Source organism: Enoplosus armatus, chromosome 12 (genome assembly GCF_043641665.1).
Source record: "Enoplosus armatus isolate fEnoArm2 chromosome 12, fEnoArm2.hap1, whole genome shotgun sequence".
In the NCBI taxonomy this organism is placed as follows: domain Eukaryota; kingdom Metazoa; phylum Chordata; class Actinopteri; order Centrarchiformes; family Enoplosidae; genus Enoplosus; species Enoplosus armatus.
The window spans coordinates 5550485-5564656 of record NC_092191.1 but is presented as its reverse complement, the minus strand read 5'-3'; the positions used below and the strand labels follow the sequence as shown (position 1 = coordinate 5564656).

The 14172-nt window shown below is 41.8% G+C and overlaps 1 protein-coding gene across 16 annotated transcripts in view; it reads left to right on the top strand.

Moving 5' to 3' along the window:
* slc8a1b (solute carrier family 8 member 1b) overlaps positions 1-14172 on the top strand; it is a 112045-nt gene that overhangs the window by 74330 nt on the left and 23543 nt on the right. For 6 of the 16 annotated variants that reach the window (XM_070915482.1, XM_070915481.1, XM_070915475.1 and 3 more), the window contains exon 4: positions 5150-5256. In XM_070915482.1, coding sequence (XP_070771583.1) covers positions 5150-5256 — 107 coding nt within the window. Of the gene's footprint in view, positions 1-5149; positions 5269-5593; positions 5712-6063; positions 6083-6472; positions 6489-6918; positions 6952-10469; positions 10497-14172 lie in introns of all 16 variants that reach the window. The other 10 variants (XM_070915470.1, XM_070915486.1, XM_070915484.1 and 7 more) reach the window with 9 other exon arrangements.

The window sequence follows — 14172 nt, the reverse complement described above, 5'->3', positions numbered from 1 at the left end:
GACATTGCCACGTATCTTTCCCTGTCCTGTTTCAAGTTCTATTGTATAGTTAGTATAGTTAGTTCTATTGTATAGTTACTCCTTTTTAAAGGAGCTCCGACAGCCGCCACCTTCATGTCTCAAAGCATCATGGCAAATATTCAGGGTCCAAATTGCAGAGGCGTCAGAGCCAAAAACCTGCAAAATCATTTATTTTGTGAGGAGACGAGGATGGAAAAATCATGACAACAGAAAGCCAAACATGAAGAAACTTCAGCAAACTTCATCAGCAAAAAGGAAAACCAACGTCGACAGACACAGCGAAACTGTACTTCACATCACCTACTGGCAACGGTGTGCGTTTGTAGTTTATGAACCTGTCCGCTGCTTTAACGTGACTCGCTCAAGCTGCTTTTGAATAATCTATTGGCTGTTTGTCCCATTATCTCGTATTCTTCTGGCTACGTTTTTGAGAGTTTCAGTGAAATGTTTTATTAACCCTGACGGAGGCCAAGTGTTTAAAGTCATAAACAAGGAATCTTGTTTCTGAACAACAAAGGAGAGAAAGAGTGGATGAAACAGAGGGAGGAAATGAGGAGACGGAGTGTGATGGAGAAGTGATGGAGTGGAGATCCGTCACAGCTGCTCAGATGTTCCCTTGTTTTTTATGTTTTTTGCAAAGTCAGACGGAGGACATCTCTGTGGAAACACAGATGAACTCACATTGTGGTCCCTGGAGTGATGTGTGTGTGTGAGCATTTTTGAATTCCTCCAGCTGAAATTCCTTTCGTGTGTTCATGTGTGGGTGTCAGAGCATGCAAGTGTGATACTTTTGTGAATGCTGCCATGCAAGTGTGATACCACCTCTGTCTGTGTGAGTGTGTGTTATGGTGTTTCTATCCGTGTGAGGACCAGTTTGAGAGCGAGAGCATGTTTAGAAAGTGAGGACGTTTTGGCTGGGCCTCTGTCAAAGGGCTTTTTGAGAGTCAAGACTTGGTTTCAGGGTTAATGTTATGGGGAGGGTTTAGTTTAAGGTCACAGTAAGGGACTAGGGAGTTCACTATGTCAATGAGGGTCCTCACAAGTATAGAATTGCAAACATCCACGTGTGTAAAGAGTGTGAATTTCACATTCAGTGTGCCACTATCACGTGTTTTTCAGCACATTTCATAGTCCCTTATTCTTACTGAACCATCACATGGCACACACACACAAACAAACACACACACACATTTATACACCGACACACAGTGTAGTGTGTGTACAGCATGTGACCTCTTTCTCTCTCTCAAACACACTCACTTGTCAGTACACACTCACACACACACACACACACACACACACACACACTCATCATTGGTCTGGAAACAATCTTCTCCACCCCTGTTGGTTACCTAAACATTGCGTTGCCAAGGCAACAGGACAGTGTACTGTACAGCCAGCGTGTTTGTCATGTGGAGGGGAGTGCATTTATGTGTGCACGTTCACGCATTTGAGTGTGTGTTTATGTGTGAAAACAAGAAAGAGGGGAGCAGATGAAGACGATAGCATTGATGCTGTGTCTGGATATATTTGTTCGACTGTACAAGAATGTGAGATTATGTGTGTGTGTGTGTGTGTAAGCATGTGTGTGTTTTTCCAGCGAGTTGGTCATCTGTGAGGTTTGCCAGCTTCAACAGTGGAGTCACCATTCCCGAACCGGGGAAAAAAAAAAACCTCCACCAGTAATGTCTCTGCAAAAAACAGATTCATTGCCATTTTACACATAGATGGAGAATTAAATCACAATTTTTATTCTCTTTCCACTCCTCAGAGAGTCATTTAAGTTTCCTCCGATAGACATCACTGGTACATTTTCTTTATGAAGGCTTAGATGATTTAGGTTAATGATACAAAAACATTTGTTCGGCAACTGATTTGATAGAAATGTTTTGGGGTTTTTTAGGGAAATAAAAGCCCAAAATCCTATTCACATGGGAATAGTGTTGCTTTGGTTCCGTCTGTGATTTGTGTTAATTTCAGAGGTCATCTTGTGTTCTCAATCCTGTGCAAATCTGCCACGTCTGTAATTTGGAAAAGAATCATCTGAAAATATTGGTCTCATGAATCAGCAATTTGGTGCTTGCATGGTTTTACTCCACTGTTTGTCGGCTACAAAATGAAGGGGTGCATGAAGCTGCTCAGGAAGGACACCCACTCAGAGAAGGAGCCAACAAGTTGTTAAATCTGAGTGAAACACAGACTTTGTGTATCTCATACGCACAGAAACAGTACGAAACATAAATTTGAGCGGTAAAATCCAAAATTATAAAACTCCCCCGTGTACTCGTAGTCCACCAGTAATGGGCCTTGTATTAATCGAAGTAGAAGTAGCAGTGATTATATTCCCAGTGGGAACGTAAACATGGCTGTTCCCTGAGCACTTCCACTCTATCAGTTAGGAGGTTAAGTGCCTTGCTCAAGGGCTCCACCTTGAGGCAGGGGAGGGTTTTACTCCATCACTCCTCCAGCCGCTGTGTTAGTGTTAACTGACATCAAGGCCAGAAGGTGAAAACGGCTCTCCATCTGCTGCTATGGGACAGTGATAAATTGGATAATCCCTCCAGTGCAGTGAGTTAACCCCTGACATTTGACTGTGTGTTGGTGTTAGCGTATGATATTTTAATGGTTTACCCTCCTCTGTGTGTGTATGACGCATCTGATAAATAAACCTGTGATGCTCCTGTGTATAATTAAATGATTTAGTAATGATTAGTGAGTAGTTAGTCATGATTTAGTCATTCAGTAGGCTGCTTTATGTCTTCTGTCATCAAGGAGGCATGCTGTGGATGCCAAGGCTGTCAGTGGTAGGAAGTACAAATGTAGTTTTATTCATGTAGTGTACTTAAGTACACTTTTAGGTACTTGTACTTTACTTGAGTATTTCCAATTTATGCTACTGTATATTTCTACACCACTTAATTTCAGAGGGAAGTATTGTACTTCTACTTAACTTGACAACTGTTCCAGTGATATTGGAAATATAACCCTGAAATCCTTTTACTTTTTACCTTAAGCACATTTAGCTAATAGTACTTCTTCTTAAGTACAATTTTGATTGGTGGACTTTTCCTTGTAATATAGTACTTTTATAGTGTAGTGTTACTGCCTTTACTGAGACAAAACATCTGAATACTTCCACCAGTGCAGACTGTATGCTAGTGTGTGTGTGTGTGTGTGTGTGTGTGTGTGTGTGTGTGTGTACACGCCTGAAGTGGTTGACATTAGATGAACGGAGCCTTTTACTTGTTAAATGGCTGCTCAGTTGAGAGAGCGTGGATTCAAATGCTGCTAACACAATGCCGGCTGACAATTCAAAACAGGTTGCAGGCCTGTGATCACAGATAATGGCTTATATAAGCTTGCGTGTGTGTGTGTGTGTGTGTGTGTGTGTGTGTGTTCCCATTTCCCACCCTATAGGCCAGATTATGAGTATTCTCTCATATGTCTTTGTTATTGCCTGTAGTGGATTGGGATCAGAATATGGGTTTTGTTCCAGACTGGAAACACAGATAAACACACATTCACACATACGCACACGCCCGCAGGCACTCGCTGACACACACACACACACACACACACACACACACACACACACACACTGCATACACACTGTGACCTCAGATATTAGCTTCCCTGCCAAATACGACTGAGGCCAAGTGCCGCAATAAACACACACAGTCACACACACTCTGTCCATACTGAGTCTTACTGGAGCATTTGGTCGGTCAATAATCGGAGCTACACTTAGAGGTTTGAATATTGGTGAAAAACAGCGTCAGAGAAAGAAATCATTGGCTTGTCTTTGTTCATCGACAGGATGCTGTTACAGTTTACAGGCTGGTTTATTGCTGTTCTGTTAATCCGTTTAGAAGGAGAACGATAGCAGAACATAAATGTCTATACGTGTGAAAGATGAGACTTTTATACTTCAGCAGGTTGTTAAGCAAGACAGACATGCAGAGATGGTTATGTTGCTTATATGTGGTCTTTCAGTCGTGGCATATCAGCATGTTCATGACCAGATTCTCTTAAATCACAAGCCAGAAGTGGTTAGACTGGTGTCTTTACTGGTTCTTGTTGAGGGTGTTAATTGAAGGTGTTGAAGGTGTTAATGGCAGCAGCATCGCTCCATCTTCATTGTTATTTTCCTGCTCAGTCTCTCCTTTCATTGCATCTGGTGTTGGGTGATTTCTTATTCTTCTAATGTTTCAGACTTCTCTAAATGCTGATCTGTTCAACTTTAAAGACAGTGTCAGTTCACTTTGAATTCAGCCACCAATGTGATAACGACCCACAACTTATTCTCTAATAGGCTGGATGTCATAACCTCTAACTGCAACCTTTTAGATTTTGATTAAAATGTAATTCTTGGTTTGGCTGAATTTACAGTGAATTATCCTGGTTTCCCACAGGCACCAATAAAACACTTCTCTTTTGCTTTATAAATGTAAATGTTAAGAAATTATACCCATTCAGACAATTGTCACTGCAATGGATTATATTGTCAAATAGTCTTATAAAAGTGGAAAGCAATATGTACTAAAATACTAAAATGGCAAACCTGCTGCTGGATCGTTGAAGCCAAATTCATCACCGTGATGCACAATTGTTCACCTGCCAAAAAGTCTAATTGAGTTGGTAAACTCTCCAGCGCAATGTCAGACTTCATTTAGCTTTAAGCATCCAAGTGACAATTTATTTTTTTATTTTTTTATTTTTTTTACAAAAAGGCAGATATCAGGCCAGAGCGGAAGATTGAATTGAGCCTTGATCATAACCGCAGGCTGGCTGAGTTTATCCCGTCGATCTTGTCAGACTAATGTGAGCTTTTTCCGATAACATCAAAGATTAATCTGACATCAGATGATACGATTAGATGAGGTGGAAATTTTATCAGTCAAGGTAACACAGTCTGAAAAACAGCCTCTTACCGAGTAAAATCCTTTTTTTAAGCTTCCTGAAAACTAAAAGTCTCCATATTTTGAGCTTAAGGTGCTTGTGGGAAAACCAAACGCTGCTCTTTTCTGTTTCCTGTTGGTTTTCCAGTTTCCAGCCTGTCCTTTCCTTACTTTTCTGCCTTCTCTTCTTCCCTTCTCCTCTTTTCCTTCCTCCTCCTCCTCTTCCTCAGTAAAATCATCAAGGTGAAAGTAATCGACGACGAGGAGTACGAGAAGAACAAAACCTTCTACGTAGAGATCGGAGAGCCTCGCCTGGTGGAGAGCAACGACACCAAAGGTCAGGACGGGGGTGAGCCTCGTGACCCTGTGAACGTTGACCCCCTTGACCCCAGAGTGTCCGCCACAGAGGCTGCATGTTCTCAACACATGGAGGCACACGGGAGGACATGTGCCTCCTGATGTGTCCTTACTATGACAGTGAACATGCAGCAGGTTGTGGATCAAGTCATCTCACCACATCCACCACTCCACTTTGTATGTGTGTGTGTGTGTGTGTGTGTGTGTGTGTGTGTGTGTGTTTTTTTTTGTGTGTGTACATACCTTGCCGTGTTGTTTGTTTACCATGCATGCATTCACCACCTCCCTCTATGTGTGTACGTGTGTGTCCCATACAGGAAGACCATAACCGTTAGGATCTTAGACCGGGAGGAGTACAATAAGCAGTCCTCCTTCTATGTTCTGCTTGAAACCCCCCAATGGAGACGCAACGGGAAGGAACGGACAGGTGTGACAGCCAATCAGCACTGAGAATGCACTTAATGAGGTTTTAGAGAATCCTGAATCAACAGGCCAATCACAGAATTAAATCCCAGAACTTTTTATCACTTAACACAATATTAATTCACACTATAGTCTGTAACAGAAAAACCAGTTTGGCTGCACAGATTATAAGTATGTCCCAGTTCCATACTGCATACTAATTCTAAGCAGGTTTTGAGTATGTACTGTCTGTATGTATACTTGTTTATGGACACTATTCCACCACAATGAAAAGCCTGTCACAGCTAGAAAAATGAAAATTTATATATATATAGTGATAGTGGTGAAACCGATCCAGGACCACTTCAGAAAGCAAAAAAATAAGTATTACTTTATAACATTTTGCTTTCACTTAGTTAAGTTTAATTGTTGGTATTCCATAGATTCAGTTTGATTGACGTTACATAGTACGTATGTTATTTATCATTTCCTGTTCGTATAAAACAGTTAAGTGTGTTAATTTCTTGCATGCCTACCACAAAACACAACCACAAACACACTATAAGGATTAGTACGGTATATACTGTATACACTTAGTGTTTAGTATAGAATTGGGACACAGAGCACCGCCTACAGAAACCAAAACCAAAACAACAGAAAAATCCAAGGAGACAGGTAGTGCACGTACCGTTTGACTGACAGGTGACCTCTGGGAAGTGCAGCACAGAAATGCCACAAAAACCGGAGACAAGAAAAGAGACAAGTAGGACATTACTGGTTAGAGGAGATCACAGAGGAGGTGTGACATTCGTCTCAGTGGACTTTGTGTAATTTGAATTATGTATATTTTATGCAAAGCCTTATACGATAGCCCAGACAAGAGCACTTTAAAGTTGGCAAGAAAGGAAGCACTTTACTGCTGGCAACGCTACAATAAATAAAATCAAAGCATCAGTCGCACTTATGGCATATTTCTAAAGTGACAAAATGCAGAGCTGCTCACTAATCGCTTATGTTTTCACAAGCCTGTTGATTTGGGATTCAGGTTGAACACACTGGAGAGATTCTGCCGCTCCCTTCTGTACTGCTTAGTTTTTCCTTCCTTTTTTTTTTCTTTACTTTCTTCCTCTGTTTCTCCTCAGAGGTCTGCACAGAAAACTCAGTGGGAATCACACCTGTCCTCTCCTTTCTTCTCCTTTCCTTTTCCTCTTACCCAGCCAAGAGCTTTTCATGCTTTGAGATCAGTTCTCTGCTGGTGTTTGAAAATGTCACCGTTCACATTCAGCTGAATTGTGAATTTGTGGCTCAACAAAAGACATATAGAGATTATACCCCAGGGGGTGTTGACTGTGAGTGTGACTATGATGTGAATAGCATTCATGGGCAGCAAAGTTGCCTTAATCCCACCAAAGAATGCCCCCAAGTCAAAAGGGACGTAATAACCAACAACAACAGAGACATATCAAAAGGTTTTAGGCAAATAGCATAAGAAAAAACATTGTTATCATGACAAAAACTACTGCTATTACCAAGGGTGTTGTGGATATTATTATACTAACATCTGTCTGGACTATTAAAGTTAAATACCTGCAAAGAGAAAAGAGAGAATAAAACATTTAAAAGGTTCCACAATAGACACAGTTGAGATCCAAAAGACTGAAGCTAGCTGTCTTTCACAGGGTGAAAACTATCAGACTTCCTGAGCTAAATAAACCATTTAAAAACCCAGTGGATTATCTGACAAATGCATTGTCACAAAGCTGACAACAGGTTTGTTCTGAGCTTGTGAAGTGTTGCCGTTTTGGAGGTACATGGTCCTCACAGGACAGTGACGATTTGCAAACGAAGAGCAAGAAGAAGTCAGCAGAGATAAAGACAACTGAAAAAAAGAAACATAGCCTAAATAATAATATATCGAGAGATAAAGCATAACATGTCTTCAGTCTCATCTGAACCATATAACAAAGAACTTTTCCTCTTCAGGGAGACCTTTAAAGCTACCTGTTTCCACAGCTAATGGCTGATTATGTAACACATAATTGTCAAATAAATTGAACACATTGGTGTAATTTAGACAGTAATCAAGATGTTTTGGAAAGTAATCTAGAAGATTTGTCTTCTCATCTGGCCAGGTCTCCTTTCTTTACTGTATATTATATTATATATTGTTATATAATGTATTTTAAATGAATATCTCCGGAATAATTAGGTTACTGATTTACTGATTTTTATGTACTGATCATTTTGAAAGCCGCCACATTACATTTTCACTGGAGTGTTCACTGTATGGTCTCAGATGTGCATGTGTGTGTGAGTGGTTTCAGATATGAAGTGAGTGAATGAGTGTGTGTGTGTGTGTGTGTGTGTGTGTGTGTGTGTGTGTCCTCAGTCACAAGCCACATCTGTGCATCTGTTTTCCACTGTGTAACTCCATTATCTCATCCGAGCTTCTCATCTCCCTCCTTTTCTATTACGATCTGATGTAATATAGAGTTGTAAAAGATTTTCCACACACAAACACAAACAAATGTGCATTTTGCAATATTTTTGATATAGACTGAAACAAATAGCAGTTTAAGTTTAAAAATGACCCACAAACTAAATGCATGTTAATGTTAATGTGAGGTGGAAACAGTAAATCAGCCCACCAGTGTTCTCAGGTCGTTGTTTAAAGGGGCTTTTATGCCCTTAAACTCACTTTAACTCTACAGGGTACACTCATTAAAGGTAGCTCTATCTCTATCTCTGTTTCTCTCTCTCACACACACACACACACACACACACACAGAACAGTGCTATCAGTGTGTTAATGGCAGTGTGTGTTTACCAGGCATCAGCAGTGTTTATAGTGATGAGGGGATCAAAGACAAGGGCTGGATATCACATTATCACAGTCAGGAGATCAAACACACCTCCGGGATACACACACACACACACACACACACACATAAACACACACAGTTTAGGCGCTGTATTGGGTTTGTGTGTGTTTAATGAGCTGATGCGGTGGTTCTCTCTCTGCGCTAAATTAGCCTTGCACAGATCTTTATGACCCATGACTGTGTGTGTCTGTGTATTTATGCATGTTCTGCATGTGTGTGTTTGTGTGTGTGTGTACACATACTTATTTTTTATTTTTATGTGCAAGGGCGTAAAAAATGAGCATGCAAGAGGAATTGTGTAACTACATTTGAGCCGGATTGTGACACTCGTAATGATCAAAGCTGCTCGCTGCTCACCTTTACAATTTGACCTGGAAGTGAAGGGACCCTTCCTTCTACTTTCAAAATAAAAGCTGGGACAGTGGCATTTCACTAAATGACTAAAATCACTTTTAATTTGTTGGCAAATTATCTAGTATTTACATTACGGAAGAGTAAAAGTCAAGTCAGCATTTGCGGAACAGGCATGGCGCAATCCGGCATACCGCTATGAATAAACTAGGCGAACTTCAATCTACAGTGCAGATCTTCTTCTCCTGTTTCAGACTTTTTTAATCCCAGCTCATGCTGCCTGAAAGGATTCGAGATAGTAATGTCAAGTGTGCCAGATATCTGTAGATGTTTTGACATAGATAGAAAAACAATATTGTATTAACGTAGACACAAGAAGTTTAAACTCTTAATATTTAGAATTTGGCCAATAGTGGATGCACATGTGGATGTTAACAGTCATGTACTTAAATGTGAAAAATAAATGTGGTCCAGGTAGTAGGAGCCTCACAAACCAGTCGATTAATCAATACTAAAATCCCTATTTGTAATTAATCAGTTGTGGATGAAATTAATTTTGACACATTTTACAGCTTTTAATTTGTAAACACTGATGCTTGTACACATCAGAGTGTATTTATCATCGCTTTTGGAGGTTTGCAGTATCTTTACAGTTAATAGTTAAAAGTAAAAGTACTACTTAAGTGGTTGCATTAAAAACTGCTGCACAGGTTCCATGTTTTTATCTCATCACATTGCCAAGTAACACAAGCAAACAATGCCAGTCTACATTCGTATATTAGGTGTGTTAAGATTACATAGTTGTTACTTCTTACCATTTGGATAGACGTAGAATATTTGGTTTTTCATGTTTTCTATCCCTAGTTCTGCATTAGTGTTTACTAAAGCTGTGCTTTCAGTAAATTAACTCGTCTCACACAGAGAGCACATCAGAGAGACTCTGGAACGTGGAATTGATTTTCTCAATGCATTTTGGCACGATCCCACATATTTCAAATAGGCTTTTAAGCATCCTGCCCCAGAGACTGCAGCTGAAAACTGACCAAAAGAGGCACGTTCACTCTCTAATGTTGATTAATGTGTGAAATGTGCCTTCAGATATAAATTCCTTAAAGCAGCTTTAACATTCAGGGAGTGTACGAGTGAGAGAACAGAGTCAGCTTTTGTTATTGGACTACAGTAAGGTCCCGTTTCATCTAGTAAATCTGTGCTTCATGTATTAGTAAAGTGCCTCTGAGCCAGAGATAAAAGCCTGATATTTTCTTTTTCATTGCTTCATTTCGCTCTAAGCAATGATGGTTGACAGGATTAATGTACTGACTAAACAAGCATCGCATCTGACATTTGCTATACTGATATGAGGAGTTACACATCGTGCAGGTAGAGAGACCGGGAGGGAAACAGTGTAGTTCAGTGCTGCCTTTTGTAGCTGTTTGACTTTACGGAGAACGGGAGAGGAACAAAGCTTTTACTGGTAACAGTGCTGAATGGACAGCAGCTGCTGTTCTTGTAAAATTTACATTTCCATTATCCAGCGTGACTTTTACAGAGTAAGCAGGTAGAGGGTTCAGTGCCTTTTTGAAAAGTACTTTGACAACTATCAAAAGCTTAATTTTTTAAACAAATGTACCAAGTGTTTGTCATCTTACCTATAATTTGATTAACAGATACCAAAAGCAGCTTTGGGTATCCTAAGCAGTGGTTTGTTTTGGTTTTGGAATGGATACAGGGAAAGAAGTTCCTGCTAGTTCAGAGCCTTTATATCCTTTTTAAGTCATTTTTACAATTTTATCACCAAAATGTGCTTCCACACACATAATTCATGATAAAAATGTAGGTGCAGAGCTGCTACAGGTTCTCATTTGTTCAAGAGCAAATGAAAAGGCTTGTGATTTACTTTTCCATTAACCTATTTCATCCTCCTCTATTTCTGGCAGAGTTTTTCTTCAAGTCCTAGAGTGCCTTTCAACAACCTCCAGAGAGCAGGTGTGAACTTGTATCCAGCTTTGGTTTGTTTGTGCAGGCGGAGCTAGATATTTAATATCTGCAGGTGGAGACAGATATCCAGTTATCTAACCCTGTTGTTGAGGATATATAGGGTGGATTTTTTTTCTTCTTTAAAGACAGAAAATGCATCTTTGATTCCCTCTGAAGGTGTTTTGTGTGATTCATGATTTCTTTTTTTTCTGGAGGTAAAAGTTGGATTCACTGGAGGCTTTAGAAGTTTCCAGATGACCTTGTGATATTGCAGGTTTTTGATTTGGTCCTGGGGAGCCTCGGGACAGCGGGAGGCAGAGGAGAGTTCACTGCAGCTTGTGAACCTCCGTCACTCAGCCGGGTGGGAGAAAGTGCAGCGTGAGGAAGGAACAGTGCTGAGAGGGAAACCAGCTGAAAACACACGCACCCTGCAGAGGGTGATGACCCCATGTCCTAACACACACACAGTATCACAAATGCACACACAATGTACTCTTGTAGAGTAATACAGCCTACATGTTACCGCACAGATGCATATACACACACACACACGTATGTGCCTGTGTGGGAATATATGTCACAGATTTTGTCTGACAGCAGTGTCCTCTCGTGTCCTGATACCCTCTCTGTGTCCTCTGTGTGTGAGCATGTGGTGTGTTTATGAAAAAGTACATAAGCAATGTGCTCTCACTCCCACAGCGTCAAATACGGCAGCTTGGTCAGTGGCCTTACGAAGAGTGCGAATTAAACAGTGACAATCAGGGGGTCAACTCTTTCTCCAGGGCGTAAAGGGAACCCAGTACAGCGCAGGCGGATGCCTCAGTGAACTGTCTTACAATCCTTACAGCATCGTGCTTGTTGTACGAACGTATGTCTGCAGTCTGTAGATGATGACAAATCAAACTTAATTATGGGGTGAGACTCGCCCCTGGCATTAATTAAGACCATGCATGTGCCAAAACAACATAAATGAAAAGGAGACATGATACTCTGTTTATCATGCCAGCCCGTCTCTGCGTGTTTTCACCAAGGTCTCTCCATATTTTAATATGTTTAATCATTTGAGTATATACACGTCTCCGTACTGTACAAACTCATTGAAGCCTCTGTCATGATGTTTACAACAGTAAACAACATCAGTAATACATTTTAATGAGGTGTTGTGAAACAGGGTCATTAAGCCTGTCATCAATACAAATCACCAAACAATGTGAATTAATTTATTTGCATCTTTATTACAGTAATGCGCAGATATAAGTGAGTAACATTTACATTAGCAATGACTGATGATCATTGGAAATTTATGTCAGTGATTTGTTTATTTGATCAGTTTGATTTGTTTTGATTAATTATTGTTGTCCTGTAAGTGTAAATCTCATATTTGCTGCTGTTTCTCAGTCGTATATAAACATCATATCGAGGACTCCGTACCTCCACCACCTGGATAGACAAGTGTAGTTCAAAGTCTCACTTTTCTCCTCCTGCTCTTCTCATCTGCTCCTATTCTGTCGCCTCCTATGGGTCTCTCCCAAAAGTGTGACAGTGTAACAGCTCCTTCCTCCTCCTCCTCCTCCTCCTCGCCTTGTCCCTTTCTGTTCTGTGTAATCTTCTCTCCCCCTTGTCTTCTTTCTCCTTCCATCTGCTCATCTCCTCCGTGACACAGTGCAGAAGTTTCTCCCCTCTGCTCCTCCTCTTGTCTTTATATGTTGACAGTTTGCAAGGATACCTCCCCTCCCCTCTTACTCTTCCCTCCTCTTCCTCTGCCTCCTCTGATGGAACCTGAATCCATCAAACATGACAGGGTGTAAAAATCCTTTCTTCCCCTCTCCTCTCCTCTCCTCCTCTCCTCCTCTCCTCTCCTCTCCTCTACTCTCCTCTCCTCCTCTCCTCCTCTCCTCCCTTCCCCTCTCCTCTCCTCCCTTCTCCTCCTCTCCTCTCCTCTCCTCTCCTCCTCTCCTCCTCTCCTCCCTTCCCCTCTCCTCTCCTCTCCTCCCTTCTCCTCCTCTCCTCTCCTCTCCTCTCCTTTCATCTCCTCTCCTCTCTTCTCCTCCTCTCCTCTCATCTCCTCTCCTCTCCTCTCCTCTCTTCTCCTCCTCTCCTTTCATCTCCTCTCCTCTCCTCTCCTCTCTTCTCCTCCTCTCCTTTCATCTCCTCTCCTCTCTTCTCCTCCTCTCCTCTCATCTCCTCTCCTCTCTTCTCCTCCTCTCCTCTCCTCTCTTCTCCTCCTCTCCTCTCCTTTCATCTCCTCTCCTCTCCTTTCATCTCCTCTCCTCTCTTCTCCTCCTCTCCTCTCATCTCCTCTCCTCTCCTCTCCTTTCATCTCCTCTCCTCTCCTTTCATCTCCTCTCCTCTCCTCTCCTCTCCTCTCCTCTCCTCCCTTCTCCTCCTCTCCTCTCCTCTCCTCTCCTCTCCTCTCCTCTCTTCTCCTCCTCTCCTCTCCTCCCTTCTCCTCCTCTCATCTCCTCTCCTCTCCTCTCCTTTCATCTCCTCTCCTCTCCTCTCCTCTCCTCTCCTCTCTTCTCCTCCTCTCCTCTCCTTTCATCTCCTCTCCTCTCCTCTCCTCCCTTCTCCTCCTCTCCTTTCATCTCCTCTCCTCTCTTCTCATCCTCTCCTCTCATCTCCTCTCCTCTCATCTCCTCTCCTCTCTTCTCCTCCTCTCCTCTCCTTTCATCTCCTCTCCTCTCCTTTCCTCTCCTCCCTTCTCCTCCTCTCCTCTCTTCTCCTCCTCTCCTCCTCTCCTCTCCTCTCCTTTCCTCTCCTCTCTCCTCCTCCTCTCCTCCTCTCCTCCTCTCCTCTCCTTTCCTCTCCTCTCCTTTCCTCTCCTCTCCTCTCCTCTCCTCTCATCTCCTCTCCTCTCCTCTCTCCTCCTCCTCTCCTCCTCTCCTCCTCTCCTCTCCTCTTTTGTTCCTACCTCTTTACCCCTTTTCCTCCACCTATGAAGCCTCTCCCCCCGCCCTTCGTCCTCTCCCCTCCTCTCCCTGTTGTCTTCCATCACTTCTGTGGAACTAGAGACTCTGTCAAAGCATGACAAGGTGTGAAAGCCCACATACACACTACACACTACACACACTACACACACACACACACACACACACACACATGTGCTACCTCGTGTCAGCACATATCGACCCATGTCTCATCCAGACAAATACACAGACACACTTCCAAAACTAAAAAAAAAAAAAACTTAATATTTATCAAAACTGTATCACATTTCATTGTGTTCAGGTGCTAAATGCTGTAAAAATGAAAGAAAACTCATATTAATTAGGCTTAACCAAACG